The 25,998-nt window shown below is 42.3% G+C and overlaps 2 protein-coding genes across 2 annotated transcripts in view; one reads left to right on the top strand and one right to left on the bottom strand.

Moving 5' to 3' along the window:
* Positions 1–3,517: 3,517 nt before the first annotated feature.
* Positions 3,518–18,948, top strand: LOC114027854 (platelet-derived growth factor receptor-like protein). The gene is made up of 6 exons (XM_027842040.1): positions 3,518–3,575; positions 6,095–6,440; positions 6,836–6,987; positions 9,083–9,376; positions 14,576–14,715; positions 18,251–18,948. The coding sequence occupies exons 1-6, from the start codon at positions 3,518–3,520 to the stop codon at positions 18,479–18,481; spliced, it is 1,221 nt and encodes a 406-aa protein (XP_027697841.1). The 3' UTR covers positions 18,482–18,948.
* A 465-nt stretch (positions 18,949–19,413) lies between these two features.
* The window catches only part of CCDC69 (coiled-coil domain containing 69), a 34,545-nt gene continuing 27,960 nt past the window's right edge, over positions 19,414–25,998 (bottom strand). Inside the window, exons 6-9 of the mRNA XM_027841797.1 lie at positions 24,303–24,404; positions 23,191–23,310; positions 22,374–22,471; positions 19,414–21,094 (exon numbers count right to left, since the gene is read on the bottom strand). Coding sequence (XP_027697598.1) covers positions 20,926–21,094; positions 22,374–22,471; positions 23,191–23,310; positions 24,303–24,404 — 489 coding nt within the window. The 3' untranslated portion in view covers positions 19,414–20,925. The remainder of the gene's footprint in view (positions 21,095–22,373; positions 22,472–23,190; positions 23,311–24,302; positions 24,405–25,998) is intronic.

Genomic DNA, 25,998 nt, shown 5'->3' with positions numbered 1-25,998 from the left:
AGAACTTCAGATATATTTATCGTAGAGTCACACAGTTTAAAGATACTGAAGGATTGATTTTTCACAATATCTGAAAGAGGGAAAAATACCAAATGCTATGGACTTTATTATTACTGAAAAGAGGTTGCCAAGAATGCATCAACAACTGCTGGCCCACTTTTTTTCTCAGCTGAACAAAACCTTTATGAGAGTAATCTACATACATTGAAGCTATCCTTGGTAATGGTATGGGAAGGAAATGGGCCATCTGCAAACATATTCAATTACAGATCTCATGTTTTTTGTCACATGAATAAAATAGAAGTTGTAGTAATGGTTTAATGAAAAAAAAGAATATTTGATTCAGTAAAGCATACTGCAGCTTTGAAGACTGATCCAACAAGGAATCTTTCTTGTATGTTACTATAATACAAGGCTTATTGATAGATCTGACAACAAAAATAAATCTCTATGGTCTTTCCTATTAGTCAACATATAAAGCGAATGAATGTTTCTCAAGTGTTTGCCTCTGTCTTAGAGGCTATCCAGCAGGGAGTCCACATGGAAAAGGGATTTCCTTATAAGATCTTTCAGATTTGCCTTTTTGTAAGTGACATTGAGCTCATTACATCAAGCCCCAAAACATTTCAGAGCCGCCTAAATGAGATCTATGTTTACTGAAGAGTTTGGCTTAACCATCCACGGGAAAAATCTAGTAGATGAATATTTTAAACTAAACAATTGGATAGACATCACACCGAGTATATCCATTAGCACTTATATCTGAGACAGATACTGGATGGACAATGAACTGGGCATAGATTTGAAGAGTAAGAAAGGAAAGTGATGTGATTTTTGCCCTTTGGAAATTGTATAGTGTAATGATGACAGTCTCCTCCATGGGTTAAATGCCTATTTTTTCAACATGAGTATACTTTTGCTATAAAAAAAGAGAGAAATTATTCAGAGAGGAATTTCAATAGAGAGGGGCTACATAAAAAGTCAGATTGCAAAGGGGTTGAGGAGTGAATGAATGGTGAGGACAGAAGAGGTAGTAGGTATCATTACTCTTTCCAGGAGTTTATCAATGGAAGCTGAGAGATATAGGACAATAGCATGAGGGGATAGCAGGAAGATTTTCCAATTACAGGGAGTCGTGACTTCATTGAACAAAGAATGGAAATGACCTGGAGGCTGATAGAGAAAAGCAAGAAGGATTCAAAAGGGTGATCTAATTGGATGGTGTGGACCACAAGAGGAAACACTGCTGAATGGTTTTGGCAAAGATAGTATCTGGAAGTGTCAGTAGGTAGTGAGGAGTATGCTAGTTGGCCTTGTGTCTTGTGGAGAGTAGGGAGAGAAGCAACTAGCACCAGAGAAAGTGACAAAGACATTGTCTTCAGGGAAAAGCTTGGTTTCAGTAACTTCTATGTATTGTTTCTAGTTCAAAGGATTGGATGATTTAGAGCTTAAAACACCCTTAGAGATCATATTCATTTTATAGCTGAGAAAATCGAAACCCAGAGAAGTGATGTGCTCAAAATCCTCTGATTTTGATGGGCCTTTTTCACCCAAGATACCATGCTAATTCTCTTCTGGGGCTAAGAAAACCAATTCTAATTCCTCTTTCTCATGACAGTTCTTCAGATTGTTAAAGATGGGAGCTGTGTCTCACATCTTTTCTTTTCCTGGCAAAGTAGCCTTGGAATCTTGGGGCCATATTTAGTTCACCCTATTCTTTATTATGTCTTTCCCCACATCCAGTTGGTCACCTAATTCTGTTGTTTCACCCTTTGAAATGCCACCTCTCCACCCTTTCTTTCTATCCTTTCTACCCCTACCTTTGTCCAAGCATTCATTATCAGACTTGTAGCAGATCTAGGCTAGGAACATTGTGGGCCTTGGCTGAATGGGTTTCCATGGAGCTAGTCAAAGCTTTCTAGTTTGGGAAGAACAAAGGAAGGGCTACAGTTGGAGAGCTCTCATGTAGGCAGGAGCTAGAAAAATCTTTTAAAAAAAGTCAGAGTTGTTAATCAGGAGATGAGTCATGGAACTGAAGGAACAGAGGCAGGAAACAGTATTGGTAGAACAAGTAGAATTAAATCAACAACAATCAATCAACAAGTATCTGTTAATCTCTGACTACGTGAGAGGACAAGCAAGAATTGAGATCCAGAGTCGGGCTACAGGAGTCCAGTGGTGAGGTACACAAGGCTGATGGTTAAACTTGGCGCCATTATGTCCATTTGCTCCACCACATGTTCTGTGGCCACGTGAATACTCTGCTCCACTCCTCAACTTTCTCTGAATTCAGTCTAGGTGGACATTTTGACTGCTGAGCATAAAGGGAGAACATCACAGCCCTTACTTCTCCCCGTGGTAATGGCCACTTCTAGATGTTGGAAAATAGCTGCCTTAAGGCTTCTTCCTACCCTACCTCCCATCTTTCTTGAGCACCTTCCCTGAATTCATCCTCCTTGAACATTGCCCTGCAGATGGGATCAAAAGGACTTGAGAACTGTCTTCAAATGTCTGAAGGGTGATCCTGAGAAACCAGGATTTGATTTGTTCTGTTTGGCCCCAGAGGACAACACTAGGAGCAAGGGGGGTGGAGGTGGGGAAAGAACCTGGAGTTCAGAAGAGGCAGATTTTGGCTCAATGTAAGGAAAAACCTCGTGTTAATTGCTGTCCAAAAGTGAAGTAGGAGAGGCAGTGTGGTTTAGTGGAAAGTATATTGGATCTGGGGTCACAGGACCTGGGTTAAAATCTCACTTTGGTTACTTACCACTTGTATGAATTTTGGAAAGTCAATTAACTTCCCTCAGCCTCAGTTTCTTCATCTGTAAAATGAAGGGTGTTGGTTGTCTTCTGAGCTCCTTTCTAATGCTGTATCTATAGTCCTAGGCTCCAAGATTACAAAACTTCAGGGGGTAGTGATGTCCCTGTCACTGAAACAGATGCTCCATGGGATTTAAGCAGGAATTGGACCAGATTAGTTCTGAAATCACTTCTAGCCCTGGAATTCTATGACTCTAGGGCTAATTCTGCATTTCTCCCATACTTTCTCCTTGGTAAAGATGCAAAATATGTCCATGGATACAGGAACTGCGTTGTATGTGATTGGATCAGTTCCTTGTCCCAAGGATACGACCCCCACCCCCTCACCTCTGGAGGGCATCACCTTCACTCATCCTTCCATCTCTACCTCTTCATCTTTACAACACCCCTCCCTCCATTGGCTGTGTGACCTTGTTTTCTTGAGCCCAGTTCTGAATAGCTTCTTTCACGTCAGTGGGAGGAACCTGACCCCTGCAAAAGAGGAAAATTTTGTTTGGAAAGGCCCAGAGTCAAGATTTGATTTGCCTTTGAAATGGGGCACTCTCATCTCCCAGGTCCCCCTTGGCCACTGGAGGCCTCTCACCACTTCCCTCCCCTTCTCCTACATAGAGGCCAGAAAGGGGAGAGTGGGGAATCTTTCTCCAGACTAGGGCAGCCTTTGCCACATCAGCACCTCAGCTCCTACTGTCCCCCTCCCACCATGAACCCCAGGGGTATCTGCTTCTTGGCCTTTGTCCTGTTCTTCAGTGTGGTCTCAGGTACGGATAAGCCTATTCCACCTTCCCATCTCTACCCCTTCCCATTATCCTTCCCTGGTACATGACTGGGCGAGAGTCCCCTCTGCCTCTCCCCTCCAAGATATCTTGTGGATTCTCTAAGGGCAGAGCCCGTCAATGCTGGGGCCTGAACAGGGAGTGAGCCTTGGGTTTCTTAAGCTTGAGCCCAAACTCCATCACTGACTTTGTGCAGAAAGAGATGTTGGGGAGTCATCAAGTCTATCTTTTTGCCTCTGGGTGTGGTGTGATATGTTGTAAAGAATCTTGGCTTTGGAATTAGGAAAGTGAGCTCTGACATTCACTAGCTATTTGACCTTGGGCAAATGATTCAACCTTGCTGAGTCTCAGTTACCTTATCAATAAAATAGGTATAATAATCCTTGTAGTACCTACTTTGTAGGCTCCGTGACAGAAAAGCACTTTGGATACCTTGAAACACTATAGACATGTGGGCTATCTTTATTATTATTGCTATCCTAGAAAGGGTTTAGTGTTTTGTGCTCTCCCAATAAGAGTATTGGTCTTTGGTCTGGAGCTGAGTGATTTGGTTAACATGCCTAGTAATTCATTCCAATTTCATGTTATGGCTACCATGAGAGCCACTCTAAATCTTTTTGAGGGACTCCTACTTTGCTTTGCCAGGTTACCGCCTGGGTTTCCCCTAATTAGAAGGGACAAGGGGGAGACATGCTAACCTCATAATGGCTTCTGAGAAGGGAAGGAGATAGAGGATGGAGAGAAACAAAGGGAATCCTCGAGGAATGGGTGTTAGAAAGATGGAAGGCATGGAGGGGTGAAGAGGGTGCCAAATTCAACCTCCATCTACCCCCCAAAGCTGCTTGGGTCCAGTCTAGCAGTGTTGAATGAGGCTCAGCTTGGGAAACAGTTACCTTACTGCCTTCTGACAGCTGGAGGCTGTAATCTGCCCTGTGATTATCCCTAGACAGCCCCTCCCTTGGCATTACCAGGTAAGACCTGCCAGGGGGCAGGGAAGAAGGCAGTATCCTCCAGGTAGGACCTCATGAATAACAGTATGTAGACAGCAACTTGTAATTATCTTTTAGCTACCAGTACTTTAAGCATTAAGGATCTCACTAACATCCCCTTTCCCACATCCCTGTTAAGTAGTCTACCGATAAAGCCTCTGGTTGAACACCTCAGAGCAGAATCTCTTTCAAAGCTGCTCTTGCTGACCAATCCTTTCTGGGATTCTTTTCCTTCTCTGAGTGATAACTGCTCTGTGGTAGAAAGAGCTCTGGACTTAGAGTCAGAAGACCAGAGTTTGAATCCTAGCAATAACCCTCTCTATTTATGTAATCTTGGATAAAGTGCTTTATCTGACCCTTAATTTCTTTAACTGTAATGCAGATTTAATAATATTTATGTGTTATCTATCACTCATTAATGAGTGCTGAGCCACTCATTAGCTTCCTCCAGCAGGCTGACTTGTTCTGAGGAATAAAATAGATAATGAGTATAAAATGCTTTGTAAGACCAAAAACAACATGTAAATAAAGGGTAGCCAATACAATCCAACAAGCATATATTAAGCACCTACTATATGCAAGGCACTATGCTAGATGCTGGAGATATAACATGAAAAACAGTACCACCTTCAAAGACTACTTTTCTTGTAGTGGCCTGTATCTACCTCCCTTCAGAAGCTAAAAAAGGAAGAGATTAGAGATGTTTCCTAGGTCCATGGAATACAATAACTAAATAGGTACTGGGAAGGTGTCTAAAGAGGTGAATGGAAATCAGGAATCTTTCTCCCTGCCTTTTATAAGCAGGTAACCTGAAACCCAGAGGGAAAAAAATGGACAGAATCTGAGGAATGAATACTATGGTAGTGTGGGCCAAGTTGAAGGCTTCAGGAGAGAGGAAAGGGTTATTGTGGCGAGTTCAGGATCTAGCAAATAATTTGCTACTTATGTGACTTTGGTCAAGTCCCTCAACCTTTCTGGGCCTCAGTTTCCCCAGCAGCAAAGTGAAGGAATTGAACTAGGTAGGGTTTACCATTCCCTTCAAGTCTTAGTTTTTTGATCCCAAAGATATTATCAAGAATGGGAGGATTTTAAGAAAGTAATTTTGAAGTCAGTCTCTGCTTCTGACAATGATGATCAAAATCCTGCCTTTCTTGGTGATGGACCCAGGGTACAGAATGAGACATACATTTTCTTTTGGACACGAAAGACCAATGCAGACTTGACTGGGCAAATATGTTCCAAAGATTTTGTTTTTGTTTTTTCTTAGTGAGGGGTAAGGAAGGTGGGAGGGGAAGAAAATAGATTTTAGTAAATATAAAAAAATTTAAAAACTAACAAAAAGTCTTTGTTCCCCCTCTTTCTCCTCCTCCTCTTTCTTTTTCTTCTTCTTCTGCTTTTCTTTTCTTTTATTTCTTCTCCTCCTCTTCCTCCTTTTTCTTCTTCTTCTTCTTCTTTTCTTTTCTTTCTTCTCCTCCTCCTCCTTCTTCTTTTTTTCTCTGTGTCTCTCTGTCTCAGCCAAAAGCCGACTGCCCACAAGAACTATCAAGGATATGGAGAAGAACATTACTAAACCAGTAGACCCCAGTGAGGTGAAGCCCACTAAAGATCTAGGTCACAAGAAGCCCAAACAATTTGGCAGCCAAAAAGTCCCACAGTCACCAAGAGCCAGAAAGTCAAGACCCCGAGTGGAGGCCCAGACCCCTGCCATCTTGATCCAGGTAGTGGGGAAGGGACAATTCCAGAAGATGGGTGATTCCCTGAGCGTGCGAGCAGGAAATTCCCTGGAGCTTCGATGCCGGGGGAAGTCTGTCCGATGGAGGTTCCCAGTTTATTTGGAAGAGGAAGGAGAGGGGCGACTCAGGTACAGCACTGGGCATGGGGCAGGGGGGAAAGGGACACCAGTATCTTCTGAACTTCTGAACAGGCTCTCCCCAGGAGGTCAGACTATAAGGCATCTCCTAAGTGGCAAAATAGCTTTCCTTCTCTGGCTCCCTTACAGAGGAAACGGTGTGGATTGCTGCTTGAACAAGGCCAAATGCCTGTCTGTTTTTGTGTCCAAGATACTGGGTCTTGGTTCTCTACTCCTTAGCTTTGCACTTCGGGAGGGTTGCCAGCAAGGGTGTAATGGATAAAACTGCTAGCACTGTGAACCTCATATAGCTGGGTAAAGGAACTGGGGGACAGGCTGGGTCATGCCCTCATGGGGCTCCCTAAATCGCTCCTTCAAGGTTTTGTGGTTGTGTGTTTGTTTTTCAGAATCAAGCACTTTACCCAATATAGCCAACTGCTGGTGATGAATTCAACCATTGGAGATACAGGAGAATATAGCTGCTGGTCCCGGCATTGCCAGAATAGTGAGTGTCGGGATGTTGAGGACCGCACGGGGAGAACCTTTGTCTTCTTTACAGGTATGTAAGGCATATAGAATGTCAGAGCTGGAAGGGCCTTAGAACATAGAACACAGAATGTCAGAGCTGCTCTTAGAGTTCTGTTAGTCCAAGTGCCTCACTTTATTTTTTTAGTTAAAAATATTATTATGAATTTGGTATAACCAAGCCCCTCATATGAACATAAACTTAAAATTAATTGTAATTTGATACTTTGGTGAATCTGGATCTTATCAATAGGGCTCCTCCCTTTATTTATATAAATTGCAAGTCATCTATGCCTTATCTTCCCATGTGATTCTTGTCTAGAACCTTTCATAAATCCTCCATGGAGGCCCTACCCCATAGACTGATCCCTTCTTTTAGGCCACTTAATATTTTGTGGCCAGGAACACAACCTTCAGGTTGTCCATCTTTAAACCCCTCCCTCTCCCTCTGTGCCTCACCCACTTTTAGTTAGACACAGCCTTGAAAGTAATCATACTTTGCTTTATACAATCTCTTATGTGCAGGGTCCTCAAAGGTACTTATAGGAAAAAATAAAAACTCTAACAGATTAATAGCAATCCTTGCTCCATTACTACTTTCATGTCCCTTTCATTAGAATCTTTATATCTATAGTTTTTTTTAAGTAATTCTAGTTAACACAGACATTGTTCAAGTCCTGTTTTTTTTTTTTACTTTGTATTTTTATGTGCCTTTACACTTTTCTTTGTATCCTTCATACTTGTATTTTTTTTCCTTTTTGGTGAGGCAATTGAGGTTAAGTGACTTGCCCAGGGTCACGCAGCTAGTAAGTGTCAAGTGTCTGAAGCTGAATTTGAACTCAGGTTCTCCTGACTCCAAGGCTGGAGCTGTATCCACTGGGCCACCTAGCTGCCCCTTCATATTTGTATTTTTATTGACACTCCTATATTCCATTACTCTTACATATCGTGATTTGTTCAACCATTGGACATTTCATTTGTTCTAAATTTTGTGTTATTATAAATAATGTACTATAAATATATTTGGATAAATAGTTCTTTACTTCTTACAAATTTTTTTTGTCATGATGAACTTGACAACCATCAGCAAACATATGCATTGTTTATACAATGAATAGGATAAGTGGACTGTATGCAATACCATGGATCTCTATGATGCATAGCTTACTTAAGAACAAAAAAACAACAACCCTATATTAAAAAGAGTAGTGGCCACACACACTGCTAATTAGTGTCCCCTTTAGAGCTTCTTTCTTCTCTCTTCTATGTGTTTTTTTAAATGTTTCATTGGTGCCCCTTTCTTTCTTTTTTGGCATTATTATCACTACCTCTCCCATTCCTCCCCATCACTCTTCTCCCACCACCACCAAAGAAAATAAAAGCCTTCCTTGAAACAACAACTTGCATTTATGTAGATCAATAAGGTTTGCAAAACACTTTATGAATATTACCTCATTTTAATCCTCACAATAATTCTGGGAGGTAGGTGCTATTACTAACTCTATTTTACAGATGAAGAAACTGAGTCATAGAGAAGTTGAGTGACTTATCCAAGGTCAGGCAACTAGTAAGTGTTTAAGGCTGAATTTGAACTCATATCTTTCTGGTTTCAGGTACAGCTCTCTATCTACTGTATCACTAGCTGCTTCCAGTAGAATATAATCATTTGTTATAACACATAAGTAAATCCAAGCAAAACAAATCCTCACATTGCCTTTGTCTTAAAATTTACGTCCTGTTCTGCATGGCTAGTCTTCACTTCTCTGCCAGGAAGTTGTCTCCTCACTTGACAGATGTGAAGCCTATAGAGGGGAAATGACTTGTCCCAAGACGTACAGGGTGTGTTAAGTGGCAGGGCTAGAGATAGAACCCCGGGGTTTCTGATAGTCCAGCATTCTTTCCACCATGTTTCTGTGAATATTTATTGACTTTATTTAAAGATAACATACAAGACAGTCACACTGTTGAGGGTGAGCACAGGGAATGGGAAGGTAGAGTCATATCTCTGAGAGAATCTTCCAGGATCTCAGGTGGTAGCAGTAAAGCCGGCAGAGCCTTGCTAGAGATGAGTGTCCTGAGACCTCTCAGTTGTTTTCCAATTCTCTCTCCTGCCACCCTCCCACCTCTAGATCCAGAGGAGCTCTTCGTCCCCACTGAAGATTACTACGAAGTGGTCCAGCTTCGGACCAACCAGCCAACTCTGCTGCCCTGCCAAGTGACCAGCCCTGAGGCCCGGGTGACGCTGCACCGGGAGTTCCCCCCTGAGGAGGTCTCTGTAGATGGAGTGGATATCTCCTTTGATGCAAAGAAGGGCTTCACTATACATAGGCCTCGAGCCTCATTTGCTGGCTCCCTCTTCTGCATGGCCAGCCTGGGGGGCATCCGGCAGATCTCTACTAAGTACATCTTGATTTATATCAACTGTGAGTATGTGCATCTGAGGGTAAGGACACAGGGCAGAGGTGGTGTATGGGGCTGAAAAGTGGTGGGGGAGATAACTCTCAGCAAGGGGGCTGGTTAGAGTCATGGATTAAGTAAGGGAGGGTTGATGACTGGGCCTGAGATGGTATAGCAGATTAGGGCAGGGCCTCAGTTTTGGATTTTTTAACCCCAGCTCAATAAGTAAGACTTCTGTCTCAGGGGACTTAATCAGGAAATTCGCAAATGCTACAATTCAGGGTTTGGTTTGTTCAGCTGATTATCTCTATTTATGAAAATGATAGAAAAAACGTTAATGATGCAGATTAAATCTAAAAGTGTGTCTGGCATACATTTCACCCCCAGAAAGCCAGTTGTTAAACATTTACCAGCATATCCCTGGACCTAACAGTTAATGAAGTTTCAACACTTGTCATGTCCTCTGGATAGCCTCTTGTGGATTGGCTCCTTCCGTGTGAGACTCTAAGACAGCTAGGTGGTACAATGACTAGAGTGCTAGGCCTGGAGTCAGGAAGACTCACTCCTCTTTGTGAGTTCAGATCTGGTCTCAGATACTTACTAGATGTATGACTCTAGGCAAGTCGCTTAACCCTGTTTCCCTTAGTTTCCTCATCTGTAAAATGAACTAGAGAAGGAAATGGCAAACTGATCCCAGTATCTTTGCCAACAAGGGTCACAGAATCAGATACAACTAAAAAACGATTCAGCAACAAATTTGAGCCTCTTATAGGCTATAATTATAGCTCATCTCTTGAGTATAATTTTGTATTATTAATCTGTAAATTATTACGTACATTGTTGTATAATTAAGCTATACTTCCTCCCTGTCCCCACTCCTCAATTCTGGCTATGTGTGAGTGTGGTCTATAACTGAATTTTTTTCAGGGTATTCAGAAATGCTGGTTATATGGCATGTTGATATCTATTTGCACACATAGTAAATGACTATGGCAGTCAACTATCTGTGTATAAAGGAAGGAGACTTCTCTATCTCCCCAAGGAAAGAGGACCCAGGCTTTTGGGATGAAGAAAACAAGAGGAGAGTCACAGAAAGGACAGGTTTTAGTTGAGAAAGAAGGTTGGGACTAGCAAGGAGAGAGGATTTGGGGGCCCCAAGGGAGAGTGAACTAACAGACAACTTGGGAAATGATGCTGATGCTGATGCTAATGAAAGGCAACTCATTTATGTCACTTTCTGTCTTTAAGATTTATCCTGGGCTAACGGACCCTAGGAAAAGAAGAGGCTGGGCAAAGTAGATTTTCAGGCTCTTTCTAGTAAGATGTAACTGAACAGGAACAAATGTAAAGACTTGCATTTGCAATTCATATGGAACAGATTTGGAGCTTTTGATAGTCTACAAGCTCAATATAAGTCAAGAATATGATATAGAAACCAAAAAACTAGTATGATCATGCCTGGGTCATAGATCTAGAAGAAAGAAAGCAAGCATTTGTTCACCACCTACTTTGTGCTCAGCTTTTCCTGACTCCAGGCCTAGTGTTTGAGTTGGAAGAGGTCTTTGATATCACCTAGTCCTAGTCTAACTCATTCATTTTACAGATGAGACAATTAAGGCCCAGAGAGATTAAGTGACTAGTTTAAGGTTACAAAGGTAGTAAGAGGCGAGCCAGGATTTGAATGCAGATTCTCTAACTCCCAAGTTCCATGCTCTACTTAGATGGATTTGTCTTCTTCATTGGTACAGATCACAACTCTTCCGTATTTTCTTCCTCTATAATCCTCATCCATGTCCTTCTGTCAATCCATAATGATGATGATGATGATGATGATGATGATAATGGCTAACATTTTGTGATGATTAAAAAGATTTGAGACACAGTTTCTGAGTAATTTAATCATTTTATTAATAAGACCAACCCATTATTAATAAAAGGATGATCATTTGGCCATCTCTCTTAAACCAAAGACAATCATAGTGGTGTGCTCACAGTTTATATACCCTTTGAAGAGCAGGTGTTCAATAAGGAGCTGAGAGTGACATTACGTCACCCTTTGGACAGAGAAACTATCTCTATATTCAGATCACTCCCAGCCTTGGGCTATCTAGACAAAAGGATCTCTCTCCATTCAAGCTAGAGTAGAACACAATGGGCTTCCCCACCTTAGATTAAATTCCTTGTAAGGTTGGGTAGGGTCTGACCAAGATCAGGAATGTTAATTCAATCTCATTATTAGTCATGTCCTTCAAGAGACTGACCTTAAAATCAGGACTTTGGAAGGAGAGAGCTCTGAATCTCCCCAAGATATTGGTTATTATAATTATTTCTATCAACTTATATAGCACTTACCACTCCAGTATCTTTGCCAATAAAACCCCAAATGGGGTCACAGTCAGAAACAAGCGAAAAATGACTCAACAATAACAACATGTGCTAAAATTACAATTATTGTCTCATTTGATCCTCACAACTACTCTGGGGGATAGGTGATAGTATTATCCCCATTTTACAATCCAGGTAAATGAGACAAACAGAGATTAAGTGACTTGCCCAGGGTTACACAGTGTCTGAGGCCAGATTCAAACTTAGCACACCAGAAGCTTTTTCTGATCCTTTTAATATCTCAAGGATGTCAATATAGCCCTTGAGTTGCCCAGTTTTTCTTGTTCATTACCCAAACTCAAAGGGCCTATCTTTTTTTCCCCGTATTTTGCAATATATTTGGTAATATTTTACCAAATTTGCAATATATTGGTAATATTTGCAATGTATATTTGTAGTATATTTTACCCCACTTGTAGGAGTATAGATCTAGAGCTGTAATGATGTCTGATTTTACAAAACTTTACAGGATCTTGCACTTCACAAATGAGCAAATTGGGGCTCATAGTGGTCAAATGACTAGCCTGATGACTTATACAGCTTGTAAGTGGCAGAGGTGGGATTTGAACCCAGGTTTTCTGACTCTAGGTCCGTTGCTCTTTCTCTGGTATGACATAGTCCTCACCCACAATTCACTGTTGGTAACACTGTAGTGTGCCCATATTGCATCTTTCCATTGCCTTTTGGTTATCTGCAATTTTGAGATCATGGTATTCCATGATTTGCAGCTAGATCACATGTGATCTTAGGTGGTATTAATAGGATCATAGATTTAGAGCTGGAAGGGACTTTAGAAGTCATCTAATCCAACCCCTTCATTTGACAGATGAAAAATAGAAACATCACATCTTTCAGAAGATAGATGATAGTTCCTTCTGCTCCAATCATATGGGATCACATATTTAGAGCTAGAGACCTTAGAGGTCGTTGAGTCCAACCTCTAATTTTACAGATGAGGAACTGAGACCTAGGGAGGTTAAATGACCCATCCCAAGTCACAGAGCTTTTAAGTATCTTAGGTAGGATTTGAACACTGGTCTTCCTGAATCTGAGCCAAGCACTCTATTACTGAAGTATTGTGTCCCTTGAGGGCTCTACATTTTGAGATAAACTGACAAGATAGAACACATTCAGAGGAGGGTAACCAGGTTGGAGGACACCTTGAAACTACGTCATAAGAAGATAGGTTGGAAGAAATGGTTGTGTTAACTTGGGGGTGGATGGGTACAGTAGATAGAACTCAGAACTTGGGGTCAGGAAGTCCAGAATTCAAATCCTTCCTCAGGCACTTACTAGTTATGGGACCAAGGGCAAGTCCCTCTCAGACTGTTGGCACATCTGTAAAATGGGGATAATAAAAGCACATAGCTTATATGGTTATCTTAAGGATCAAATGAGCTAATACATGTACAATGCTTTGCAACCTTAATGTACTTTATAAATGCTAGATATTATTATTGGAGAAATCTTTGGCAGGTTGTGATGACAGCAAATATTTTGCATGTCTCCAGAGGGTAGAATTGGAACAATGAGTACCAATTATTGGAAGGAGATTTCAGATCAGTATAAGGAAAATTTTCCTATCAGAACTGCCTAAGACTAGAATGAGCTATCATATAAGGTAGTGAGTTCCCTATCACTGGATGTCTTTAAGCAGAGACTAGATGAACAGCTCCTCTGAGATGTGGTAAAGGATATTCCTGTTCAGGGCCCTCTGAGGTTTTTGCCAACTTTGAGGTTTAGAATGAAGAATACAGGAAATTAGATTCAAGGGTATCAATCAGATGGCTTTCCTGGTCTGGACAAAACTGGTCTCCATGTCTACTCTCTGTGCCTAGTGCTATCTAAACTGCAAATAATTTGTAGCAATGTTATTCTCAAAGCCATTTTTATCGTACTCTCTGAGGACCAAGACTGAGAGTATGGTGTTGTCCTGGGCTGATGATCACTATAATTGGGGATCCTGCAAAGAAAGCATAGAGGAAGAGGGTTCCAGACTTCAAGCTGTGACAGAACCTGGATGGATCGATAAGCCCTGGGGTGGAGGGGAGGGAGATGGCAGTGGCAGGCTCTAAGCTAAGGGAGGCCTAGAGCAAAGTGAAGGTCAGAAGGGGAAGGAATCCAGGAATTAAGCGTAGAATCAGGAATCAAAGAGGACAGTTGGGACATGTTGGCAGTAACAGAAGGCTAGGCTCACTTAACTGGCAGCTGAAATAGTTTGCTATTCTAGCTTCCAAAGAGGTCCCACAGCAGCTGCTCAGGGAGCCTGATCTGAAACTTGCAAGTGGGTCTAATCGAAAATAATCAGCCAGGTAGCCAGGCCGGATAATAATAGCCGCTTCCATTTCAGTGGCATTTTACAACTGACACAGTACTTTATTCATCATGACCCTGTGAGGGAGATAGTTTGGGGATCTTTGAGGCATTGAGAGGCTAAGTAGCTTATACATGATCACACAGTTAATGGTAAAAGCTAAGACTTAAACTCAGGGGTCTTGACTCCAAGCCCACTACTCATACTGTCCTCTCCTGGGGGTAAGGCACAGGGGCGAAGTTCTTGAAAATTGGAGTTAGATAAGAAGCTCCAGAGGTATCTAGTCCAACCCTCTGTCTCTAGACCTTCCCAAATACTTGGGTCCCTTTCCTCTACTCATCTACAGTGGAAGTCTTGATTCTTTCTAACGTCCTCACACATGGAGACCTGTCAGTCTGTTGGATTCTCAACCCTACCTGTCCATCCATCTTTGTCAGCCAACCATGCCACATTGTGTTCATTGTATGCCTAGAACTAAGACTTGAACAACGGAGATTTCTTTTCTCCCCTGTGCTGCCCCCTGCAGACCCATCATCCTCTCCCAGACCCACCATCAAAGCCTCAGCAACCTCTGTTTTCTTGGGAGAAAATTTCAATGTGACCTGCACTGCTCTGGGAGAACCTGAGATCACTGTGGACTTCACTTGGGAGTATCCAGGGCAGCTGGTAAGTGGAAGAATGCGAGAGGGCAATACTCAGAAGTCAGGGCAGACAGGGAAACCTGGGTGGAAGCTTTGTGGCATTCAACATGGTGATGAAGACGGAGTAGGCAGTAGGAGATCTGGGCAAGGAGGTCAGGAGGGGCAGCAGGGGTTTGCTAGGAGCAATTACAGTCACTAATTTACAGCATGACCTTCTCTACATTGAGCCCCAGTTTTCTCATCTCTGAAATGGGGATAATATTGCCTGCCCTAGCTATCTCAGAGGGGTGCTATGAGGAAGAAATTAGCCATTCAACAAGTGTTTACTGAGTACCTGCTATGTGCTTATAGCATCCTCTACTAGGTGTTGGTGGGGGAAGATACAGTCTCTGTCCTCATGAGAGAGGGAGAGAGAAGGTTACTCTCTCTAGTAGAAGAAATATAGCTAACACACATAAGCAAGAAGAGAGGTGGGGAAAGGGAAAGAGGTGAGGAGAGAGAAGCTAACTCTTTAACTGAGGCAATATATCTAACACCCATAAGAGAGAATGGGAGGGGAAAGGAAAAGAGAAGAGAGGGAGAGAAGCTTACTTTCTGGCTAAGGAAACAGAGCTAACATATGTATGAGAAAGGAAGAGGGGGATGGAAGAAAGGGAGAAAAGGGGAAAAAGGAAAGTGAGGAGAGAGGGGAGGGATAAAGAGAGGTAGAAGATAGCGAGAAAAGTGGCAGGATGGAGCAAAGGGGATGGAGGGAAGGAAAAGGAGGAGAGAGGGGGACAGGGACAGGGAAAGCTAACCCAGTGTTACTAACTAGGAATGTTATAGGTGATCAGAAAGAGGGAGAAGAGATATCAGGGTAGACTGGAGACTTCAGGGAGAGTTGCCTAGAGAAGGAAGGGCTTAATCTGGGTCTGGAAAAGATTTGGACAAGCAAAGGAGAAATAAATCAGGCAACCTGAGCAAAGGCAGGAAGGTGGCAATAAGCAGAGAGTTACATGGAAGACACTGAGGAGATAATATTGACTCATATAGAAGAACCATGTAGGGCAATACTGGGGGCAAGTTTGGAAACCTAGGGTGGAGCCTGAGGTATGATGGAGAACCTTAAATTCCAGGCTGAGGAGTTTATATTCTATCCTGTGGGCAATGAGGAGTCAATGGAGATTTTTGAACAGAGAAGGGATGTGTTCAGATCTAAGCATTATGGGGGATAATGTAGGCAGTTCATGCAGGTTGGACCAGAGGCTAAGAGGCCAGAAAACTGGTTAGGAGACCACTGACCTTCAGAAATGAGACCAGCTATGAAAATTACCAACTGGAAAACAAATGAAAAAAAATGGAATTACTATTCTGATTCTAGCTATAGAAGCAGCATGATGCAGTGGTTAGAGCGAAGGACTTAAAGTCAGGAAGACCTGGGTTCCAATTTCTACTCACTGTTTTACCCTGAACAAGTCACTTAACCTTGACGTGTCTCAGGCAACTCCTCAAGACTTAAACTAAGTTAAAGACAGGTTTGTTGTTATTGTTTAGTCATTTCAGGCATATCTGACTCTTCTTGACTCCTTTTTGGGGTTTTCTTGGCAAAGATACTGGAATTGTTTGCCATTTCCTTCTCTAGTTCATTTTGCAGATGAGGAAACTGAGGCAAGTAGGGTTAAGTGACTTACCTAAGGTCACACAACTACTAAGTGTCTGAGGCACATTTGATCTCAAATCTTCTTGACTCTGGCACTCTATCCTACTAAGGACAGGTTACAATCTACATTTTGGTTGGAGTTTCCACATCAGAAATATCCTACATCATCAATTCTCAAACTTTTTGGTCTCAGGATCTCTTAAATTTTTTTGAAGACTCCAAAGAATTTTTGTTTATGTGGGTTGTACTCATTGATATTTACTGCATTTGAAATAAAAACTGATAACACTTTAAAATACTTATTTATTCATTAAAATAACAATAAACCCATTACTTCTTAACAGAAATAACATCTTTTCACAACCAATAACTATATTTTTGGAAAAAAATTTTTAATGAGAAGAGTGGCATTATTTTGCATATTTTTGCAAATCTACTTAATGTCTGGCTTAAAAGAAGATACCTGGTTTCTTACATCTACTTCTGTGTTCAATCTGTTGTGATGTGTTTGCTTTGGTTGAAGAATATGAAGAAAATCTGGCCTCACAGATATGTAGTTGGAGAGCAACATATTTTAATAGACAAATTATGTCATAATATTATTATGAAAATAGTATTGAAGTCAGGAACCCCCAGTGGTCAAGGACCATACTTTGGGAACCACTGCCCTACACTGACAGAATCATAGGTCTTCCTGTTTTTCAGATTTGTAGCCCAACAATGAGGAGAGGAGAAAATGCAGTTCAATATCATGCTCACAGCTCAGGAGACTTTTCAGTTGATTTAGGCAGCTAGGAGACCAGCTGGATAGTGTTGGATTTGGGAACCAGGAAGACTTGAGTTCAAATTCTGCCTCAGACACTTACAGTGTGACCCTGGGCATTTCACTGCTCCTTGCCTCAGTTTCCTTATCTGTAAAATTAGGATGACAATAACATTTACCTCACAGGGTTGTTATGAGGATCATATAAGAAAATATATGCAGTGCTTTGCAAACCTTAAAGAGCTATATAAATGCTAGTATTATTTAAATGCCCTGTGCCCATGTGTTCTTAAAAGCTAAGCATCCTCAATAAGAAGCAGTCTGGTAGGTGGGGTAAGACCCAGACCCATTTCTTCCCATTCCTCCCTTGTACCATACTGCCTCCTCCTACTCAAACTTAAGGGAGGCTCAGCATATTTGCAAAGTTTTGATTTTTGTTGTTGTTCAAATGTTTCAGTCATGTCTGACTCTTCATGATTCTATCTGGAGTTTTCTTGGCAAGAATGGTTTGCCATTTCCTTCTCCAGCCCATTTTACAGATGAGGAAATGGAGGCAAACGGGGTTAAGTGACTTGCCCAGGTTTATACAGCTACTAAGTGACTGAGGCTAGATTTGAACTCAGGTCTTCTTGACTCCAGACCCTGAGTTCTATCCACTGCACCATCTAGTTTTCACTAGTAGAGCCTTTAACTTTAACCAGAACATTCATGTCCTTAATCTCAAAATAACCCTCTAGAAGTAGCAATAATATTAAATTTTTAAACCTCCATTTTCCAAGGTTGCATAGTCAGGTAGCAACAGAACCAGGACCAGAATAGGGACTAGAAATCAACAATCTTTCCACTAAATGATTTCATTCAATGTGACGTTTAAGGATGTCAGAAGCCCCTTGGAGATGAAAGAGATAGAACTAAAGGCAGCTGTTGGGGATGGTGTTGGAGGTGTGAAAGAAGGGTTTTTGTTTTTGTTTTTTGTGAGGCAATCGGGGTTAAGTGATTTGCCCAGAGTCACACAGCTAGTTAGGTGTCAAGTGTCTGAGGCCGTATTTGAACTCGGGTCCTCCTGATTCCAGGGCCAGTGCTCTATCCACTGTACCACCTCGCTGTCCCAGGAAGGGTTTTTGACTGATGCTATTCTATACCCTCTCCCCACCACAGGTGGGTCGGCCACCCTATGTCAGTGAATGCTCTACTGTGGTGCGCAGAGCTGGCCAGGTACAGCAAGAATGGGAGAGTGTCTTCTACGTAGAGGAGGCCCGAGCCAAGGACCAAGGCATCTATACCTGCAGAGCCACAAACCTTCAAGGTACCTCGACAGCCAGCACCCGAATTCGAATTCTCCAGCCCTCACAGATCCTGGTTTCAACAGACAAGGCTGGTGACCATTAAACTCCCTCTTTCACTGAATGGCCCTGACCTCAGGGCACCTGGAGAGTGAAAGATATATACCAATGTAGGCTGCCACATTCAACTACTCCTGTATTCAGAGGATAGATTGTCTTTCCTCCAGTAGTGTGGTCTCCAATTTCTTTCCGCTAGGCTTGCTGTAGGTAATCTTTATTCTAGCCACTAGACCCAGGCTCCCAACCCCCAGCCCCTCCAAACACTGCCTCAGTCCCTAAGTCCCAGCCCCCAACCTCCTCGCCTAACTGGAACCATCCATTCCCCTCCCCCTCCATTAGTGCTCCCAGGCTGGCAAATATCTAATCCCCCCAAGGCCTCAAAAAATCTTGTGGGAATGAAGCTCAGGAGCTGAGCCCTCACCATTCAACTTGACCCTGCAGTAGTTGTCCACCCTCATTCTACTCCTGCCCACCCCATCCCGAAGATAAAGATGGAGGCCAAATAAAGATGCTGCACAATCTTTTTTTATTTCAAAAATTTTTATTTCAATTTTTTTTCAAAACCTTTCATCAACAGCTCACTGTAGCCTGTACTACATGCACTGATTCACCTGCATGCATAACACACCTTTCACACGCACACATACACACACACACACCATTCACACACACACATGAGAGTGCTACCTGAAGGGAAGTGCAGGATTCAGATCAAGATCTGGGGCCATGGTTCACAACCTTGGCCCCTTTCCAAGGTATTCCCCTTGCAAAGTGCTCGAGCATCCTCATCTTCCCTCTAGGACCCAGACATAGTCTGGGTAACACTGTAGGTCCATAGAGGAGTGAATTTCAGAATTATAGACCTCCAAGGAGGTTAGATGTGGAAGGGTCCTGAGAGATCATCTAGTCAAAGGATTATATAAAATCACAGAACTTGAGCTAAAAGGGACCTTAGAGATCTAGTCCAATCTCTTCCTTTTAGAGATGGGGAAAATGAGCCCCAAGGAGCCAATGTAGTGGAAAGAGCACTGGGAGGCAGGAGACCTGGGTTCTATTTCCCAACTCAGCTACTCACTCCCTGTTCAACATTGGGCAGGGCCTTTCCTGTTCTTGAGCCCCCTCCCCCTCCCCCTTTAGCTCTGATTTTGTCTGCCCAAAGTCACATAGTGAGTGAATGGCAGAGAGAGTGCTAGCTGCTCTCAAATTTACAGACTTGGAAAGGAGGGCAAGTCAAAAAGGAAGAGGAGGAGGGAAGAAGAGAAGCACCAGGAGAGTAGGTCCCAGCTTTCCTCAGCTTTGAAGGAAAAGAAATCTCCAGCTGCCAAGAAAGTGCAAGGGACAGCCTGGTATTTCATCTTTCCCAGGAACTGAGCCCTGATTGGAGCATAGAGAAAGCAGGGACCCAGGCTAGAGTAGGAGGCCCAGGAAGGGGCAAGGTAGAAGTAGGGGGAGGGGGTGGGCCAGGAAAGGGGTTGGGTCTCCTTTAGTTTCACACCTGTGGCCCTAATCTTGCTTTTTGGACCTGTATCAATTCAGCTGAGGAGGATTAAGGAAGGGTAGTTGGACGACTGAAAATCAAGGGGCTTGGCAGGAGGATTTCCCTAATCCAGGGGATTCTGCATCATTTTTGGGTATCCAGACAAAGAAAAATGATCGATGAGCTGGAGGGTGGTGCACTGCCTCAGTATCACCCCTAGACGGCTGGGAAAGAGAAGTTGGGGTGGAGGACTTGGGATCAAGATATGGTGGGTGTGACTAGACCCTCGGGGCTACAGGCCAATGATGGGGACTGCTGAGGATCGTGCCCCATGGAGAGGGAAGGAACAACAGTGCGCTGAGCCCTAAACAACGGGCTTGCTCTGTAATGGGTCTAGCCTCTGAGATTCGGGAGGCCTACTCCCTTCTTTCTCTTGTTCCTCTGTTTCCCCCTGGGGGAAGGGGAACTTTGACAGGACAAAGAAGATAGGACATATCTGCTTATGAGGCCGAAGAGCAAAGAGAATAGGAGGCCTTTAACCTCCAAGGATCAGAAAAAAAGGCCCAGCCCCCTCTTCACTCTGAACTTGCAGATGCCACTAGGAGAAGAGTGAATACACATCCTCTGTCTAAGCCCTTTACTTTACCAAGAAGAAACCTGAGACTAAGAGAAGGGCAGCCGCTTGCTTGCGGTCACACAGTGAGTCTGGGGCTGAGCCAGGATAGGAATCCAGGAGTCAGCTCAGCACTCTTTCCCCTACACAAGCTGCCTCTAAAGAAAAGCTCCCTTTCCTGCCTCCTACTGTCCGTCAGGAAAGGTTTAGTCTGGCTTCAGGGGAAGTCCCTGGGCTGCCTATAATGGCAGAGAACAGCCCGTGGCAGCAGCTAGCAGGGCCATTGGCCCGTGGCAGCAGCTAGCAGGCCATTGGCCTGGAGAAGGGAGGTCTTCCTGATCATTCCATTTCTCCTGTCCACTGGCCCTCCTTCAACATCCCCACAGCTCGAGTTCCCAGGCTACGTGGCAAGGTAGGACACTTTAGCAGAGGTCAGCGGAAAGGCTGCTGGGGAATCGCTGGTGACAAGCCGATATAACAGCTCTTCTTTCTCCTGTTGGATCTGTTGACGAAGCTGTGACTCTTTCTCCAGGGCCTCACGGACAAGAAAAAGGTCCTCTGAAAGCTGCCTGTAGGACACAGACCCCAGAGGCAAATATTGGGGTCTGTGTCCTACTGCAAGTTGTTCTTTTTGAATAGTGGACGCTGGCCCGTCACCTTTGGGTAAAGGCAGCTCAGGACACAGGAAAAGGACTCCTAACTCTCTCAGCTAATCCCTCATTTCCTTGCCCCCCATCCATTAAAAAAACACCTCAATTTTCTATGACAACAACTTATAGTATATGAATGTGATAGAATACTATTGTGCTGTAAGAAATAATGGAGGGGATGGTTTCAGAAAAACCTGGGAAGACCTATATGAACCGATGGAAAGGTAAATGAGCAGAACTAGGAGAACAATCTATTTAGTAACAGCAGTACTGTAAGGATAATCCATTGTGAAATATTTAGTAACTCTGATCAACACAATTCCAAAGGACTCATGATGAAAAATGCTATTCGCCTTCACCTGATGGACTCAGTAAAGATTTAAGGATATTTTTTCTTCTTTCTTTTTTATTTTTCTTTTTTTCTTCCTTTTTTTTTTAATATGACTAATCTGGAAATTTGTTTGCATGACTATACATACAATTGGGTTTGCCTTCTCAAAAGGTGGGGGAAGGGAGGGGGAAAGAGAATTTGGAACTGAAAAAACAAAGGAATACAAGTTTCTTTGCTTAAAACAAAACAAACAAAAAACAAAACCCACTCCAATTTCTAAAGTCTTCTCCAAGGAAACCTTCCCTAACTGACCCTGTCTACTCCAATGATGTTTCAACATGGAGCTATGTAGTTTATGTACTTCTTTGTAGGGTATTCTTATAGCTTTCTTACCAATGTCCTCTAAAATATATTTATATACCTTCTTCTTCCTCTGGATTCTGTCCATCTTCCCCCTTAATACCCCCCATGTCCCCCCAGTGCCCAGGATAAAGTTCTGCTCACTCACAGACTCATAGTATGTCAAAGGTGAAGGGGCCTTAGAAATTATCTAATTTAACCCCTGACATTTTTAGAAATGGGAAAACTGAACCCTAGAGGGGGAGATGACTTGTCTAGGATCTAGGGTTACACATAGAGTCTTTGGCAAAGCCAGGATCAAGAAGACAAGTCCATAGCACTGACTGGCAAAGCACAGGTGGGCTTAGAAAGGTGAGATGCTCCAATTCTGAGACTCCCAGGAAAGCTGGCAAATCACATAGCCCCTGGAAATGCCTCCTGATCTTGACTACACCAGCCCATTTGCATGACTCTCACTTCGTTGCTTAGAAAGGGAAGGTAAGAATTCAAAGGTAGGGATGTGGTTACCTTGATACCCGTTGGTGGTTCCGACCCCGAACCTGAAGCTCCTCATTCTCCTGCTGCAGTACTGTAATTTTCTCTTCTAATGACAGGTTCTTCTCTTTCTGTAAAACATCAGAAAGAAAGAGAACAAACACCAAATGAGGTCCAACGATGGTCTATTAAAAACATAAATGCAGACCCCCAGCTCTCTGTTATCTGAAATAATGGCCAAATGAGTGGTAACAAATCAGATGATTTTCCCAAATTCGTCTTAGGCAAAACCTCTGTCTGATCAAACCTTTCACTAAAGTAGCTAGCAGATACAGAGTGGTTTACCTAGAATCACCTTCTATCTCTCAGAGATAGAAGGACTTCAAAGAAAAATACAGTCTGATCTCTATTTGAACAGGAAGCCTTTTTTTTTTAAGCATTTCCTCCCTTCAATTCCCTGAACCACTTTGGCATGGAAAGACAGGGTGCTTTTGTTCTGGTCTCACCCAGAGACAGGTTTCCCTATAACCCTCTAGTTTCCTTCTGGCTATGGTGGTAGAGTGAAACCATGCGTAGCCTTGGGGTCAGAAGGCCAAAATTCCATTCTTGGCTTGGCTACTAACTTACTATATGACTTTTGGAAGTCATTTCTCTTCTGTGGTATCAATTTTCCGTATAAGAAGGGTCCTGGATTACATGGTCTGGAAGATCCCTTCCAATCCTCAAAGTCTGTGAGCTCTGTCAGAGCAAAAAGCCCCTGTGGCAGAGGGACAGGATGAGAAGGTAGGGGTATGGCAAGTTACATAAGGAAAGGGAAGACTAAAGACATAACAGAGAATCCTTGACCTACCACTGTTTCCATTTGGATCAACCTCCTATCCAGTTCATGGATACGTTCATTCTTCATTTCAATGACAAAGTGCAGGCTCTCCAACTCCTGCTCCCAAAATTGGCTGGGGCTCCCATAATCCTAGACAGAGAAGTACAGATAAAGTCCATTCACATGTCCCTTCATTGAACAGGACTGGGACTTGTCACTATGCTCTTGGGCAAATTAATGTAGCCTTTCTAGACCTTGGTTTCCTCATCAATAAAAATGGGAGATTAAGTCATCCAGGTCTTGCTTACAGAGGTGTTTGGGGGAACCATCAATAATGTTGGGTCCCTCCTTCACCCATAAAGGAGTGACACATTGGGCCTGCCTTGGATATCTGTGACCTCCTTCCACATCTTCCTTCAGATATCACAGAATATCTGAATCAAAGAATCTTAAGAGTTAGAAGGAATCACATCTAGTCCAATCCCTACCTGAGTTAAGAATCAATCCTCTCTACAACATCTCTGACAAGTTCATCCATCCACATTCCTCTCTTTGAAAACCTCCAGGGGAGGAGGAATTCAATACCCTCCAAGATAGCCCATTCCACTTTAGGGCAGCTATTATTAGGATTTTTTATTATTACTAATGGATTTTGTTTCAAAATATAAATATATGTAATTTATATATTAACTTTGAGTATATATTATGAATATGTAGTAGGTTAAATAAAACTATAATTGAATTGTTATTCCCATTTGTATTATTACAAAGCATTTCATAATTCTTCAGCCAAAATCTGCCTCTCTGCCACTTCTACTCAGTATTCCTAGTTCCCAAGCTAGCATGTCTTCTTCCCCTAAGTATTCCCTTTCCCAGACTAAACATTCTCAATTCCTTCAACCAATCCTTGATTTTCAACAAGGTTTTCAGTTCTCTCACTGTTATGGTTGTCCTATAGCTAGTTAATGTTCCTCCTAAAATGTGGTACCCAGTACTGGACACCACACACTAGATCTAAGCTGTGGCTATGATAAGGGCAAAGAGTGGGAGAAATGATCACTTCTCTTGTCCTGGACATCTTTGGATTTTCTAAAAACCCAAATACACCGAGGATTAAGGCCACTATATTCATAGGGTCCTACCTGGATATGTTTCTTATAATCTCTACTCAGGATAGATTCCTCTACTCTTTTCATCTTGGCTTGGAAGACCTCCATCTGAGAAGTTAGTCCATCTATGGTCTCCTGGAGGGTGGGAAAAGAAATGGGTTTTAAAGAAGGGAGCCAAGAAAAAATGTGATTGAAGGCTATACAGCGGTCAGTGGATGGATGGGGAGAGGGGTGTCTTCTCCCTTCTTTCAGTTTCTTCCTTTCCAGTTTATCCTTCATAGGCTGCCAAATTCAGCTTTGTAAAGTGGACTTCTGGCCCCTTCATTCTCCTGCTCAAAGACTTTACACAGTTCCCCATAGACTACAGAAGAAAGTCCAAACTCTTCAACCCAGAATTTGCTGTCCTGACTTTCCTCTTCAATCTCTTCTGCAAGAACCCTACATTTTAACCTTTTCTACCAACTACACTATACATTTAATTCTATTCCTTGATCATCTATCTTTTCCCTAGAATTTCCTTCCCACTTCTCCCTACTCATCCTTTAAGCCCCAGTTCAACTCCCACCCCTTCCAGGAAGCCTTCCCTGATGACTCCAACTCTCAGTGACTTCCTCTTTCCCCAGATCCTTTAGCACAAACTAAAGTATTGTATTGTTCCCTAAGAGTTGTGTTTGTCTTTTCTCCCTAGTTGATTCCTTGAGGGAGAGGCAATGTGGGAGTACTAGTCAGAACAATGGATTTAGGGTTAATTCCAGTCTTAACTCTGCAACATTGACCACTTCAATCCAATCTAACAGACATTTTTCAAATGTATGCTCTCCATCTGCCAGGCATTACACTAGGTGTTGGAGATTAAAAAGATAAAAATGAAACCCTTCCTCTCCCCATTACATTTATATTCTACTGGGGAAAAGCAAAATGTACACAGATGAGCAAATGCAAGGTGATTTGAGGAGGGAGAGAGAAGTACAATACATTTCTAAACAGTTAAGCAGGTCAACTCTTAAAATTTTTTAGGTCTACAAAAGTTTCATCAGTTCCCAAAATTCAGTTTTGCCCAACAACACTTTATAATAATATTTGATCTAGACCTCTTGTTCAACAATTCAACAAACATTTGTCCTCAGTGTCCATACCTGTGAACTGGTAAAAATGATTATCAAGCATCCTCACCCATATGCCTTGACTTTAAGGCATGCTGGGATTGAGATGTGTCAAGTAGTCTTCCAATGTCAAAATTGTAGAAGTTTCCTAATGGTATAGATCTTTTATGATCTTCAGGGGACTTTGGGAGATCTTAGTTTAACCCCAGTCACCACTGAGAATAATGGTGGAACACCTTCAAATTCCTGGGGCATAGCAGATCTGCACTTTTTCTTCTTCTTTTTCTGTTTAAAATTTTATTTATTAATTTTGAACTTAAATATAAAAAGGCAAAAAATATTTTCATGTATATAGCGCAACATAAAAGAGGATTCAATATAAAACCATGAATTTCCATTTTATATTGTTTACTTTAAAAAAACTATGTAATAAATACTATACATCATTTTCAAAGCTATCCTGCTTTTCTGTGCTTCCTTCTAAGTTTTTTTTTTATTCTCTACTATGCATTTTTAATCTTTTCCTCTCTCCCTCCCCATCCTGCCCTAGAGAGGGCTACTATTACATAAGTATGTCTACATATACACATATGTATATGAATTTATGCATTTTGTTATTATTTTTT

Source organism: Vombatus ursinus, unplaced genomic scaffold (genome assembly GCF_900497805.2).
Source record: "Vombatus ursinus unplaced genomic scaffold, bare-nosed wombat genome assembly UNPS02014863.1, whole genome shotgun sequence".
NCBI lineage: Eukaryota > Metazoa > Chordata > Mammalia > Diprotodontia > Vombatidae > Vombatus > Vombatus ursinus.
Note: the sequence above shows the minus strand (reverse complement) of the source record. Positions and strands in the feature narration are given on the sequence as shown.